We start from the raw sequence: 15,761 nt of genomic DNA, 5'->3' as shown, positions 1-15,761 counted from the left end.
GGTAGAGCTGACTGTTGTTCTGGTGGGCAGAGCTCAGTAAAACTTTAATCCACTTGACTGTTGATCAGTGGGGCTGGGTTCCCTCCCTGTTGGTTGTTTGGCCTGAGGCCACCCAACACTGGAGCCTACCTGGGCTTTTTGGTGGGGCTAATGACAGACTCTGGGAGGGATCAAGCCAAGGAGTACTTCCCAGAACTTCTGCTGCCAGTATCCTTGTCCCCATGGTGAAATAGAGCCACCCCCTTCCCCTGCAGGAGACCCTCCAACACTAGCAGGTAGGTCTGGTTCAGTCTCCCCTGCAGTCACTGCTCCTTCCCCTGAGTCCTGATGTGCACACTGCTTTGTGTGTGCCCTCCAAGAGTGGAGACTCTCTTTTCCCCAGTCCTGTCAAAGTCCTTCAATCAATTCCCACTAGGCTTCAAAGTCTGATTCTCTAGGAATTCCTCCTCCCGTTGCCGGACCCTCAGGTTGGGAAGCCTGATGTGGGGCTCAGAACCTCCACTCCAGTGGGAGGACTTCTGTGGTATAAGTATTCGCCAGTCTGTGAGTCACCCACCCACCAGTTATGGGATTTGATTTTACTGTGATTGCGTCCCTCCTTCCGTCTCATTGTGGCTTCTCCTTTGCCTTTGGATGTGGGGTATCTTTTTTGGTGAGTTCCAGTGTCTTCCTATCGATGTTTGTCCAGCAGCTTGTTGTGATTCTGGTGTTCTTGTAAGAGGGAGTGAGAGCACGTCCTTCTACTCTGCCATCTTGTTTTCCTCCTCGACATTGGTAACTTTTAAATGTTAAATGTTTACATTTAGTTTCTGATAAGGCATAATTTACACCATGGTGTGTGCACTCAGAAATTAGCAAAGATTATGAGTTCCAGGACTGTATCAGGAAGCCTGGAGTGAACCTGGGTGAAACTAGGCTGCTGTGGGTTGGTGTAATCTGTGAGCCTGTGGTGGAGCTCCCGTTGTGGTATCTGCCCAGCCACTTCAAGTACATGTTGCTCTGAGGAGTCATGGCAATGCCCTTTTTTGGTGTTGTGTAAATTGCCTACTTACATTCAGAGTGTAAATTGCACATTTCACTACTGCTAGGTTCTGTTGTAAAACCTGGTGGGATGCCATCCTGCGACGGCCATGTTGGGAAACCCTCGGTGGCGTAGGTGTTTATGGGGCCATCAGTTTGGAGCTCAGGTATGGCTGAATCTTCTCATTTCCAAGAGCAGCAGACAGGAGCACCCTCTTGTCACTCCATGCATGCACAATTCTGAGGCTACATTTCTCTCTGATTGCAACACACCTTCAGTCAGTGCACTTCTAGCTCCATTCAGTTTTAAAGAGTTGGTTTTTTAGACTTTAGTTGTCCAGTTTTGAAAAACTTCTTTAATTCCCGTAATTCCTGGGGCTTCAAACTCTGATCCACCCCTGGGGTCAATTTATAGCTCAGAGGAGACACGATGTAACCATTTTGGTAAAGACAGATTCTCTTGCAGAACTCAAAGGTGCCAAACATAACTCCAAAATATGGAACTATCTGTTTAAAAAGAAAATGAAAATCATGTTAAAATCTTAAAAGAAAACATCAATGCGTCTGCAATCGACTTGGATCAGGGTAAACTAAGATAAAGGCTGTAGACAGTACAACATGGTCATTCTTTTCTGGAATCAGGGAAGATGGTAAAATGCAAGCTGGCCCAGTGAGGGCTGGGGAGAGGAATGGCAGAACCATTGAAGGGCACGCCCTGGGGAAGCCTGGGTCTGGGTTGATATGCATGTAGGCAGTCTGACACTGCCTGTCAACATATGCTTGTCCTTTTTTTTGGCTGCGCCTCGCGGTTTGCAGGATCTCAGTTCCCCAACCAAGGATCAAACTTGGGCCCAGCAGTGAAAGCACCGAGTCCTAACCACTGGACAGCTGGGGAATTCCCAACATGTGCTTGTCTTGATTGGAATCAGGAATCACTTTGCGTCAAGGTTAGTCCAAGGTTAGTTCACAGTTCTTAACTTTTTTTTTTTTTGGTCATGGAGTTCTTTGGGAAAATGATGAAAGTTATGGATCCTCTCCACAGAGGGATGCACAGATGCCCATATAGACACATTTTTGCATACAATTTTAGGATAGGGGGTTAAGTTCCCTTTGGAGTCCATGAACGTACATGTTGGGAACCTTTACACTAAATGCTCAGCTCCTCTGGGATGGGGTGTCAGATGCCCCAACACTGCACAGGGTCCCCACTCTCCAGGGCTGACAACCAGCCTGCATTGTGCTAGAAGAGATGTTTCCAGGCAAACTGTAGGGGGAGCAGCAAAGGCACAGAACAGGGTAGAAGTGAAAGAGGCAGACAAGCAGTAGACTCACCACTCCTCTCACCTTCAGTAAGTTGGCTGCCAATCCATTCCAGAGCCCCAGGACCCCTTGGGCTTTCACTATCTGCCGGAAGCAGTCCACTGCTCCTGAGAAATGGACATCTACTCCTCCACAGTGGGGAAGGTAGGAGCTCTGAGCCTGGCAGGAAACAGAAGATGGGATGAGGTGATTTAGTCACTGGGAAATAATGGTTCTAGTCAAATAGTCAAGGTCTCAAGTCTGGGCTCTGGATGCAATGTCCTGGCCAAGATGATGATAAAGAATGGCTGCCACGGGGCTCTACCGGTTCCGTGGGCTTAGAATGAATATTAACATGCAGTAAAGCCATGACACCCCATTCACATATTTGTGGCTATTTTTTCTTGGAAGGAAGCAGCCATTTGGGATGGACTCAACTTCACACTTATCATTGCCTCCCTAACTATGCCCGTTGGATGTGGTAGACACCTCTCAGGCCCTTCATCTTTTTTTAAGTGACTTCTGTTTCCTTGTCTTAACCAATTCCTCCTCTGTGAAGTTCTCAAGTGGGGGCTGCTCATCTCCCCACATCACAGATGTCCTAGGCTGGGGAGCAGAGGGCAGGGCATTCTTCCAGCTCCCTCTTTCTGTTCCCAGACCCTGACTCTGCTGCTCTCATGCCAAAAGCTCTCAGCTGGGGCTCGTGCCACTGAACCACACTCCTGGTCCATGCTCTCAGCTACTGGCCTCCTGGCCACTCTTCCACATTCACTGAGGCCTGTGACACCTGGTAGCTCCCCATCTTCCACACTCACCACCGTCGTAGGGAACTTCAGCATCTGTAGTCACAAGCCTTCCCATTCCTAGTTTCTGGACCTCGGCTTCAGTGATCCTCACCTTTACACCCCTTTGGCCACCCCATGGATTTCATCATCACCCCCAGTACCATCCTGACTGACCACCAAAATGCCCCATCTTTGAAAGTAACTTTTTTGTCCTTTAGAAAAACAATTTTACGATCAGATGAAATAACTTTTCACTATACCATCTATACGCAAATGGACTCTATTTGTTCACTGTGAGGGGGACAGCCCCTCATAGCTGGCTTTCAGAAATGGTGACAAGTTTACCTCAAGCTACGCACCTACTTTGGTTCGTTTCTGAAATGTCTAGCTGAGGCTAGTATAGCATTTTATTGCAATGGAATCAAGCTCTTCCATGTGGGCAAGGCAGTAGAGTATAAGAGTCGGAAAAGCATAAACTCTGGAGTCGGACAGGCTGGGTTCTAGCCCATGGCTGCCCCACTTACTTACTGGCCATGTGACCCTGGGCAACTCACCTAACCTTTTTGAGACTCAGTTTCGTTATTTGGAAAATAAGGAAAGTATCTGCTGTGAGAATGAATGAGATGTGAATGCAAAGCACTCAGCGGTGTCAGGCACATGGAAAGGATCAATAAATATGAGCTAGTGCTGCTATTACTATTATGTAGAAATTATTCTAAATATCAATCAAATCCCTTACCTGACCTATTAGTCTTCTGTCTCCACTTCTGAAATCTTACACTTCAGAACTGCTCGGACCAGTCTCCTCATCCATCCAGCTGCCCCGCTCCCTGATGCCTCTTTTTTTTTTTTTTTTTTTGCGGTACACGGGCCTCTCACTGCTGTGGCCTCTCCCGTTGCAGAGCACAGGCTCCGGACGCGCAGGCTCAGCAGCCATGGCTCATGGGCCCAGCCACTCTGCGGCATGTGGGATCTTCCCGGACCGCGGCACGAACCCGTGTCCCCTGCATCGGCAGGCGGACTCTCAACCACTGCGCCACCAGGGAAGCCCTCCCTGATGCCTCTTAATCGCCATCGTTCAGATCACTAACCCCTCTAGTCACACGCCCTCTCCCTTGTCTCCCAGGCCACCACTTCCCTGCTGGCTTCACGGTCCTCCTTTTTTGTCCTCCCAGCACTTCTTTTTGTTCCTAGTCTCGAAATCCTTTGTCTTTCAGCTGATCTCCATGCCCCCCTCCCCACCAACCCCTTCTCTGCTCCAAGCCTCTGAACATGAATCCACAAAGGGGCAGGTCGGTGCCACCAAAGCTTTGAGGCCTCTAACCTCTGCTGGATCCTCATACTGCAGAGCGAGCCCTGGAAGCATCCTTTCCCATTCCTCACAGTGGCTCTTCCCAACCTTACCACATCCCTCAATGCCCCGCACGCCACACCGTGTCCTCCACCCTAGACAGGCGACCCTGCCTCCCAGTTCGTAGGGAAAATAGATCATCTTTTCTTCCCACTGGTGCCCTGGATCTCACACCGTTGAATTCCTCTTGGGCACCTTTCTCAAGAGACCTGATTTTCCCCCCTCGCAGAGGAATAAACTCAAGTCCCTCCCAAATTAAAAACAACTCCTTCCTCCAATCTTTGTCCTATAGACACTGCCCAAGCTCATTCCCAAAGTAACATACAGTAAAGTTACCTTGTTTTGGTATAGAGTTAGTTATATGAGTTTTAACACATGTATAGATCTGTGTGACCACCCTCACAATCAGGATACAGAACTGCTCCATCAGCCCCCAGAATTCTCCTGTGTTGCCTGTCTGTAGTCAAGGCCTCCCCCACCCCCAGCTCTGGCAGCCATTGATCTGTTCTCTGTTCTCACAGTTTTGCCCTTCGAGAATGTCATATAAATGGAAACAGACAGCATGTAACCTTTTGAGACGGGCTTCTTTCACTCAGTACAATGTCTTTGAGATTCACCCATGTTGTGTTCATCACTAGTTTCTTCTTTATTGCTGAGTCGTATTGCATTGTGTGGATGTTTGGTTATCCATTCACCTGCTGAGGCACAACCCTTCCCACCTCCCCACTCACTGCTCTACTCACTCACTGTGGCATCTGTCTCCATGACTTCACTGAACTGATTCTGACCAGACCTATATCTCTTCCCTGCCTTTTAATAGTTGGTGTAATTATTTACTTTCTTTACTGGTCTGCTCCTACCCTCAACTAGAAGTTCAGCTCTGTAGGAAAAGGGATTCCTGTCCTCTATCAGGGCGAAGGGTGAACTTTGGGGTTTGGTCTTCCCTTTGAGGTACAGTAACAACCAAGCACAGACCAGAGTATGAGAAACAGGATATGAAATGAACAAGCTGAGTCTCCAGCCTGGAGTTACAGGAACCAAAATGGTCAGGGGGCTTTGGCGAATGTCTTATTTTAAAGCATTTACCCCATCGAGAAGGAACTGCTGTCAAACAGATATTAAGCCTCCTTTCCCTTAGAAAGAATCAGCCTAATCACAAGACTTGAAGCTCCTCCTGCTACTGTAAGAAATATTGGAAAAAGGAGATTGTGTTCATGTAGGAAATTAACTGTCTTATTCTTGCTGTGAGATAATACTATTGATTTATTTTCTGCCGGTTTCCAGTAAAATTGCAAAAAGCCCCCAGTCATGAGTCAAGGTAATAATTTTGCAACCTGAGACCCCCTACCACAACTAAAACAGAAGACACTAACCAAGTGTCTAACTCATGTATAACTCATATACATGAGTTATATGACAGGTCACTTATAATCAATTTGTGATGAATCGGGGGCCATCTGTAGTCAATCTTAGGACCCTAACAATCTTCCAAATGTCTCTCCTTCACTCCACCTTCACCGCCAAGCCACCATCAGTGCTCACATGGACCACCGCAACAGCTTCCTTAGTAGTCTCCTTGGGACATAAAAAGTTTGAAACTCCTTGCCCTCCCTCTCTATAGAGCAGCTAGAGTGATTAAAAAAAATCAACTCATTTTATTCACCTGCTTAAAATATTTTAATGGCTTTATTAAAGCCACTTAGGATAAAATATAAATTTCTTACTGTTGTCTGTAAGCTGCAGCGGTAATATAGTAGTAAATATTTAACAACTGGTTCTGTGGGCGGGGGAAGCCCTGACTTGTAGCATTTGCTGACCTCAATGGTGTAAATACTCCCACCGTGGCAGATTGCAGGCTACCAACTGTGAGGTCAACCAGCTCCCAAATTTGCTGCAATTTAATAATCAGCTCTCCTGAGCCAGTAGGAGATGGCTGTAGCACACGACTCAAGACTCAAAGGCTCAGGCCCTGAGTGACCTGCCCCCGTACATATTTTCAGTTTCATTTTGTGTCACTCTCTTGCTCACATACTACACTTCAACTGCACTGGCCTTCTTTCTGTTCTCCTCTGTCCCCCTCTCTCCTCTGAGCCACAGGATCGTGTAACCAACTATCTACTTGACATCTCCACTCGAAAGTCTAACAAACACCTCAAACTTTGTATGTCCTACTCAGAACTCCACCCCAACCCTGACTGTCTCTAGTTGTCCTCATGTCAGGAAATGGCACCGCCATTGACCTATTTGATCAGGCCCAAAACTGGAGTCACCCTTAAGTTCTCTTCATCTCTCACCTTCTGCTATCTCATTTCTCACCAGCTAGTTCCAGTGCTCCAAATGTATCCCAAATCTGTCCACTTTTCTTTCTTCCCACTATCATCACCCTTGTCCAAGCCACATCATCTCTCACCTTCACCACAACCGCTGCTGGCTCGTCTACCCGCCCTTATTCCCCACAGAGCGGCCAGGGTGAGCTGATACGGTTACTCCTTGACTTCAACTCTTCAGGGTGCCCCTGTTGCCCTCAGAATGAAGTCCAGACTCTTTCATCTGGCTTACCAGGCCCTCCATGACCTGGTCTCTGCCTGCTTCTCAGTCTGATCTCCTGTTCCTTCCTGCATTACATTCTATGCTTCAGACACTTTGCAGTTCCACTGCCAGTACCTCTCATCTCTCTTGAGTGAGGACCAGACTTTGCTTACCCATCCCTTCGTCTCCAGTCTCTGCCCTCTCCAATCCATCCTGCACACAGCAGCCAGGTACCACTCAAAACTCATCAGATGCTGTCATTGCTTTGTTTCGAAACCTTCACCAACCCCCAATTTTCCAAAGAAAGACTTCCAGAAGGAGTGTTTTCCAAAGAAAACTTAACAGAATTCGAAACTCTCTACAGTTTGGCCCCCACCTGTCTTCCCAGTATCATTTCCCACTATCACCCTGTGATGGTTAGTTTCATGTGTCAACTTGGCTAGGCCGCCGTCAGTACCCAGCTATTTGGTTAAATACCAGTCTGGATATTACTGTAAAGGGATTCTGTAGATGAGATTAACATTTAAATCACTAGACTTTGTTAATTTGATAAATTAGGAGTTTGGGATTAACATATACATACTACTGTATATAAAATAGATAACCAACAAGGAGCTATACACAATATTTTGTAATAACCTATAAGGAAAAAGAATCTGAAAAAGAAGATATATAAAACAGAATCACTTTGTTGTACACCTGAAACTAACACAACATTGTAAATCAGCTATATTTCAACTTAAAAAAAAGAATCACTAGACTTTGAGTAAAGCAAATTACCCTTCATAATGTGGGTGGGCCTCATCCAGTTAGTTGAAGGCCTTAAGAGGCAAAAAGACTGAGGTGCCCTGAGAAAGAGGGAATTCTGCCTGCAGTCTGCCTTTGGACTTGAACTGCAACATCTCCAGTCTGCTGGCCCACCATGCGGGTTTCAGATGTGAGCCAAGTAACTAAAATCCATCTCTCTCTCTCTCTACATATATACATCTTATGGGTTCTGTTTCTCTGGAGAACCTTGACTAATACCTACCCCCACCCCAGGAACCCTACATCCAGTCACACCCATTACCTCCTGAATATTACATATACTTTTTCTGATGGGCACAATCCTCCTCACCCAGGTCCAGGTCAGATGCCACCTCATCTTGAAACTTCTTGATGCTGTGATTAGAGCTGCTTGTTTCCTTGCTCCCTCTTCCTTTGTCTCCTTCCCTACTTTTCTTGAAATTTACCTCTTTCTGTGTTTGTTTGTTTGTTTGTTTGTTTTTTGGCTGCACCATGCGGCATGCAGGATCCCTGACCAGGGATCAAACCCACGCCCCCTGCAGTGGAAGCGCAGAGTCCTAACCACTGGACCGCCAGGGAAGTCCCTGTTTTTTTTTTAAAAACATTTTTTATTGTGGAAAATATCAAACATATACAAAAGTGGAGAGGTTAGTAAAATGAATGCAAAGTTCCACCACCCAGCTGCAACAATTAGCAGTGTATTGACAATCTTTTTTCATCTCTATCCCTTGCAAGACATAATTTTAATTTATCTGTTTAATTTAAATTTAGTTATGTTTCTCGAAACTACAATGGCTTCTTCTCTAAAATATGAAATAAAGTATATTACATATATAGAAATATATAATACCATTACCACACCTATGATATTTCCTTAATATCATCATGTATCTAATCAGTGTTCACATTTCCTTGATTGCCTTATAATTAGTTTATAGCTTCTTTGTTTGAATCAAAGTTCTTTTCCTGTTTTGTGCTCCCTTAGTTATTGGTTAGACCTCTGCTGTGGTCCAGGCTACCTGGTATGAGTTATCTGGATGCAGTCTCTGGGCTGGCAGCCAGCAAGCTCATGCGAGCAGGCACTAGGCCTTCCTCACTGTCTTAGCTCTTTGGGGTCCAATACCCTTCATTGCACATACTGGGCACTCATTAAATGTCAAACAAAATTCCCCTTAATATCAGTGTCACTAGTAGTTTTTCCCAAATACAACTGTTTACCCGTGACCGGGCTCAAGTAAGCCACATGGATGGCCATGAAGTAAAATAATGGCCAATATTTACAGAGTGTTAGGTGCCAGGCATTACACTGAGCATTTGACATGTACCAGCTCGTTTAATCCTCACAGAAGCCCCATGCAGTGGGTAGTATTATCTTATTAGCCTAAGTTTATAGATGGCAAAATGGAGCCCAAGAAAGGATAAATCTCCCAAATCACAGACTGTATGAAAAAAAGCATCAACCTGAATTTGGGTCTGTTTGACTCAGATTCAAGCTCTACCCCACTAAGCTACACTGTTTCCTGATGCCCAGGACTGAGATGACTACCTCAGCCCTCGACAGACTTGTTTCCACACATCGTCCTTGAATGTGGGTGCCACAGCATGCCCACCAAATGAATTCTTTATGCTAAGACTGGAGCTCATGGTGTGGTATGAATAAATACCTCTACAAGTGTCATACTAAACAGATACCCAGATCACAAAGGCAAACCATATTGCTGGTTGCCCCTTGGACTAAATGTTTGTGCACCCCCAAAGTTCATATATTGAAGCCCTAACCCCCACTGTGATGGTATTTGGAGGTGAGGGCCTCTGGGAGGTGATTAAGTCATGAGGGTGGAGCTGTCATGAATGGGATTAGTGCCCTTATAAGGAGACACACAAGAGAGATAATGTCTCTCACTCCACCACGGGGGAAACACAGCAAAAAAGTGGCCATTTGCAAACTGAAAGTGGGTTCTCACCAGACACCAAATCTGCTGGCACCTTGATCTTGGACTTCCCAGCCTCCAGAACTGTGAGAAATAAGTGCTTGTTGTTTAAGCCACCAAGTCTATGGATTTCTGTTACAGCAGCTCCAACTAAAATACCCCCAAAGAAAGAAGGAATGGTAAGGCTATACAGCAGTGCTTTTCAACCTTTAGCTGCATGTTAGACGAAACAGGGAAGCTTTTGAAAACCATCAGTGATTGGGATCCACCCCCAGAGACTGAGATTTAACTGACCTAGGGTGAGGTCTGGACGTCAGCATTTTTGGCAAGCTCCTCACATGAGTCTGATATGCAGACAGGTTGAGGATCACTGGTGTAGGCCCTCCACAGCACAAGGCAGCTCAGGCTGAGACCTGAGCCCATCAATCTGCTGCTGACAGTGAGAACGCCTGGGGAAAGCACATGGGTCCTGAGGCCAGACTGCTTAGATGGAGACCTCACTTTGCCACTCACTAGCTCTGGGACTTTGAGCAAATGCCTTGAGCTTCCTGAACCTCAATTTCCTCATCTCTAAAATGGGACAATAATAATAACTCCTACCTTATAGGATTGTTGTCAAGATTAAATGAAACATATGCAAGGTGCTTAGAACAGCATTTGACATATAGTAACCACCATTATCATTATTATTTAGTATTTGAACTTGGAGAAGAGGGAATTCCCTGGTGGTCCAGTGGTTAGGACTCTGCGCTTTCACTGCCGAGAGTGCAGGTTTGATCCCTAGTCAGAGAACTAAGATCCCGTAAGCTGCTCAGCATGGCCAAAAAAAAAAAAAAAAAAAAAAAAAAAATCCCCAAACCCCCCAAAAAATCAAAAACCAAAACTTGGAGAAAAGTATGCTGAAGACTAAACCAACCCAGTAGACTAGAACGCTAGACCGCCATTTGCCCCAACCGTATCTTCCTAGCAAAGAGACACAAAACATGTCAGGTTACGAGCTACAAGGCTCTTAAGTTAAATCCTCCCTCCACACAAACCCGGGCAACTATCCCATTGCGTCTAGTTCAGATCTGAAGCTGCCAGGATGGGCATGCAGCATTCTGCAGCAGACATCATCTGAGAAAGCCGGGTCTGAGAAAGTTGGCTCTGCCACTATCTGCATAACCTTGACCAAATCCTTTAGTTCATTGAACCTTAGTTTCCTTACACGTCAGGTAAGGAGGCTGGAACTAAATGAACTTGAAGGCCCTTTCTTGCTCCTCTAATCCATGCTGTTGGTCCTACTCAAGGCTCCTTCCTGCCCCTAGGACTTCAAATCTGCCGTTCCCTCTGCCTAGCTAAGTCTCTCTTACTAATCAGACTAAACAGCACTTCTTCAGAGAAGTCTTCCCAGATCTCCAGCCTAAGTCAGGAGCCTAGTAAACACTTTTGGTCACCCTGTACTTCTCTTTCCTGGCACGTGCCACAGTTTGTAATGATTTAGTGTATAATTATTTCTTTCATGTCTCCCCCACTTCACAGACTATAAATACCATGAGGGCAGTGACCATGTCTATCTATCTTGTATGTGGTTTTAGCCCCCAGATCTACCAATATGCCAGGCATCCAGTATGTGCTTAATACATACTGAAGAAAAGGAGGAACGAACTTGCAGTTGATGGAAATGAAAGGTAAATGCTTCAAAGCAATGTGCTTGATTGTTTCTGTGATAAACTCCATAGAGGCCTTCCAACAGAGGCAACATTTTAGGTTGTTCATTCTTTCCATGAGTTCTGAAATAATTAAACAATATTTATGAAGATGTAAAACTCATATATCCTTGACCAAAGCAATCCTATTTCTAGGAATCTACCCTACAGGTATATTTGCCCCTGTGGGAAATGATGTGTTACGAGGATTTTTGTTGCAGCATTGTTAGTAACAGCAGCAAATTGGAAATAATCTAAATGTCCATCAGTAGGGGGCTAGTTAAAGAAACAGTACATCAGACTATGGAATACTATGTCACCATTTAAAAATATGTGGCAGCTTATCTGGACTGATAAGGTGCCATCTCCCAGATACATTTTTAGGTGAAAAAAACAGTGCAGAAGAGTATATGTAGCATGCTGCTGATTATCTAAAAACAAAAAGAACATAAATGTGCACGTTTATGTGTATCTTTGCACAGACCACCTTTGGAACGACCAGGTAAGAAACTGGAAACAACCAGTGTTTTCTCTGCAGTGAACTGGGAGTCCCAGGGACAAAGGTTGGGGAAGGCTTACTTTTCAATGGACACTCTTTGTACCTTTTGGATTTTGTATCATATGCATATATTACCTATGCAAAAGGTAGAATATTAATTTTAAAAGAGCATTAAGACAATGAGAAGACAAGCCACAGACTAGGAGAAAATATTGGCGAAATTCATATCTGATAAAGGACCGTTATCCAAAACATACAAAGAACTCTTAAAACTCAACAATAAGAAAACAAACAACCCAATTACCACTACACACCAATTAGAATGGCCAAAATCCAGAACACTGATAGCAACAAATGCTGGTGAGGATGTGGAGTGACAGGAACTCTCGTTCATTGCTGGTGGGAATGCAAAATGGTACAGTTACTTTGGAAGGCAGTTTGGTGGTTTCTTACAAAACTAAATATATTCTTACCATAGGAGCCAGCAATTGTACTGATTAGATTAGGTCTTAGTATTTACCTAAAGGAGGTAAAAAAAACTTATGTCCTCACAAAAACCTGCACATGGATGTTTAAAGCAGCTTTATTTATCATTGCCAAAGCTTAGAAGCAACAAGATGTCTTTCAGTATGTGAATGGATAAATAAACTGTGGTATCAGACAATTAAATATCATTAAGCATGAAAAAGAAATGAGCTACCAAGCCACAAAAAGACACAGAGGAAAGTTAAGTGCATATTATTAAGTGAAAGAAGCCAATCTGAAAGTGCTACATACTGTATGATTCCAACTATATGACATTCTGGAAAAGGTAAAATATGAAGACAGTAAAAAATCAGTGGTTTGGGGGAGAGGATGAATAGGCGGAGCACAAAGGATTTTTAGGGCAGTGAAAACACCCTGTATACTATAATGATGGATATACATCATTATACATTTGTCCAAACCCATAGAATGTACACCACCAAGAGTGAACCCTAAGGTAAACTACAGACTTTGGGTGATTCTGATGTGTCAGTGTAGCTTCATCCTGGGTAACAAATGCACCCCTCTGGTGGGGGCTGTGGGTAATGAGGGAGGCCGCGCACGTGTGGGGAAGGGGTACGTGGGAAATCTCTGCACCTTCCTCTCAATTTTGCTGTGAATCTAAAACTGCTCCAAAAACCCCCCAAAGTCTTAATTTAAAAAAAAAAAGCATTTAAAAGGAGAGACCAAAGAAAGAAAACAAAAACAAAAAAAGAGTCTGCTAGTTGGAGCAAACAGGAGCTCAGAATCTTTCACTTGTTATTTGGAAACAACTTTTATCTTCTGTAGCCATATGGGACGCAACCTGAAGACCAAGTGGTCCACTTCCCAAGCCATCTGAGGACATACATGCGTGGAAGGCAGTTGTGGTAGCAGGCTTTTGTCCTTTGGCAAATCCCCAATAGTCAAACAAGCCAAAAAAAAAAAAAGCCAATGGTATTGAAGTAAAAGGACCTTTATGTCCTGTGAGCCACATGGCCCAAGTTTCTCTTGGCAGAGCTAGGTCCCCAAGAGTTATCCTCATACAGCCAAGAAGCACCCTGGCTCTGTGGTGGGGACGTCCACAGAAACGGGTGCAGGCAGCTGCCCCCGGCTTGGCAAGCCTACAAGTCACTCCCCATCCTGGCCGAGGTGCCCAAGGACCTGCTCGGAAAGCCCGCAATGACATGGGGGAAGCGAGTAAATGGACAGCAGGTTAGTATTTTGCTTGGGAAGAGAAGAGAAACAGTTCTCATGTGCCGATTGGGGGCGGAGCAGGGAAATCAAAAGTGCAGCTGGGCCAGAAAGCAATTGAGATGCATGCAAGCGAGAGCAGCAGAGGGAGGCCGTGGGAGCGCATGCTGAGTAGCAGTGGCCGAAGGGCCAACTTTTAGTGTCACCTTTTAAAATTTAATTTTTAATTTTTTAATTTTTATTTTTTGGCTGCACCCCACGGCTTGGGGGATCTTAGTTCCCCGACCAGGGATTGAACCCAGGCCCTCGGCAGTGAAAGCGCGGAGTCCTAACCACTGTACCGCCAGGGAATTCCCTAGTGTCACCTTGATTGGGAGTGAGACTGGGTAGGAAGGGTGCAGGAGAAGATTTGGCAGATGCCAGTTTTCTGCAGGCTGGGAATACAGACATAGGCAGTACCTGCACAGGGTGGCCTCTAGGTAAACGCCTGTTAAATTAACCCAATGAATGAATGATTCACTCCCCTACCATCCCTGATCACCATTATCTATAGAGATGGAAGATCTTTTGAGGTCTTACGATGCTAGCTCACTTGTGTGTTTATATCGATCATAGGAAACACATAAACACACCTGGCCCGGCTTTTGTGGTTCTAATCAGGCCTTCAACGCCATGCATAGATTCTGAAGAGATGCCTCAAGAACAATAAAAATAGTACCTCGGTTTTATTGAGTATTTATATTGAGTGTTTATCTTGTGCTTGGCTCTGTATCTGCATTAACCCAATTCAGTCTTCTCCATGGGGATATGAGCCAGGCATTAGGCTTCTCCCCGTGTTTTACAGATGAGGAAGATGAGGCTCAGAGAGGCGATGTGGCTTACCCAGGTTCACGGAAAGGGTAAGGGACAGGGATGGCACCCAAAGCCCACACTCTGGACCAATGAGCTAATCTGCCCATGAAAGCTTTAAGATGAACACAGCTGTCAAAAACAAATGAACAACAGCTCTGTGGGGGAAAGGAGGTAAAAACTGGTGCTGCGTTTCGAAAGCTGGCTTGAGGCCAGCGGAGGGATGGGCAAACCCCAGTGTTCATCTCCTCCTGACAGCAGGAGCCGCAGATGACTGCTCAGAGCTGCAGGCCTTTCTTGGCTGACAGCAGTCCTTTTCTGGGACCTTTCTTTCCCTTTCCCCTACCTCTCTCTTCACCCCCACTCTGGAGGCAGTGGGAAGGGGAACGCCTGTCTTAGCTGCTGTTATTGTTTAGCTGGAGCTCAAAGAAGTCTGCTTAGCAGAGGGTGGCCTTTTTTTTTTTTTTTTTTTTTTGCGGTATGCGGGCCTCTCACTGATGTGGCCTCTCACGTTGCGGAGCACAGGCTCCGGACACGCAGGCTCAGCGGCCATGGTTCACGGGCCCAGCCGCTCCGCAGCATGTGGGATCTTCCCGGACCGGGGAACGAACCCGCGCCCCCTGCATCGGCAGGCGGACTCTCAACCACTGTGCCACCAGGGAAGCCCGAGGGTGGCCATTTTGATACCCAGACTTTATCTCTTGGAAGGAGTAAGCCAGCTCAGGTCAAGAGAAAGGGCAGAGTGATTTCACAATGAGTGGAATTAAGATGGCTCCTGCCTGCTCCCTCCTTGCCTGCCCTCCAGGGGACAGTCTCGTTTCCATGATCAACAACTGCCATCCCTAAAGTATTTAGGGCACTCTACACCTTTGGAAAAAGCAAAGGGGAGACTTCCTTTCCATACACCTTAACGATGATGCTCAAACGAAGCCACCTGGCCTGAGGGATGTCCAGACATCTACCTGGATCCGAAAAGCATAGTTTTTTCTCAGAATTGCCAAGGCAATGCTACTGACTTAGGCAGAAGAAGTCAGTCCCCAGAGGGGCCAGCCCCCAGAGCAAGATGATGGCAAGGAGTTAAAAATGCAACGAACTAAAAAGGTAAGATTCCCATCCTCTCCCATGACCCCGAGAGCTTAGAACCCAGCAGTGTTTGTACTTCAGGATCATCGGGCAAGTTGGCTGTGCTGGGGAAATAGAACTCTATTCCTACTGACAATAGACACGATGTCAACCAAGAAATGTTGAACTAGGCGGAACATCTGAAACTCGCTTAGCGCTTCCTAGCAGGTGTGATGAGAACAATCTACTTTCCCCTCCTGGGGC

The 15,761-nt window shown here is 45.7% G+C and overlaps 1 protein-coding gene across 1 annotated transcript in view; it reads right to left on the bottom strand.

The window, feature by feature from the left end:
* Positions 1–1,326: 1,326 nt before the first annotated feature.
* Positions 1,327–15,761, bottom strand: part of SLC25A43 (solute carrier family 25 member 43) — a gene marked incomplete at both ends in the record, with an annotated part of 34,640 nt that continues 20,205 nt past the window's right edge. The window contains 2 exons of the mRNA XM_079727318.1: positions 1,327–1,527; positions 2,365–2,499. Of these exons, the coding sequence (XP_079583444.1) occupies positions 1,327–1,527; positions 2,365–2,499 (336 nt within the window). The remainder of the gene's footprint in view (positions 1,528–2,364; positions 2,500–15,761) is intronic.

The sequence above is a fragment of the Hyperoodon ampullatus genome, assembly GCF_949752795.1.
Source record: "Hyperoodon ampullatus genome assembly, chromosome: X".
NCBI lineage: Eukaryota > Metazoa > Chordata > Mammalia > Artiodactyla > Ziphiidae > Hyperoodon > Hyperoodon ampullatus.
This window is presented reverse-complemented; position numbering and strand designations above follow the sequence as displayed.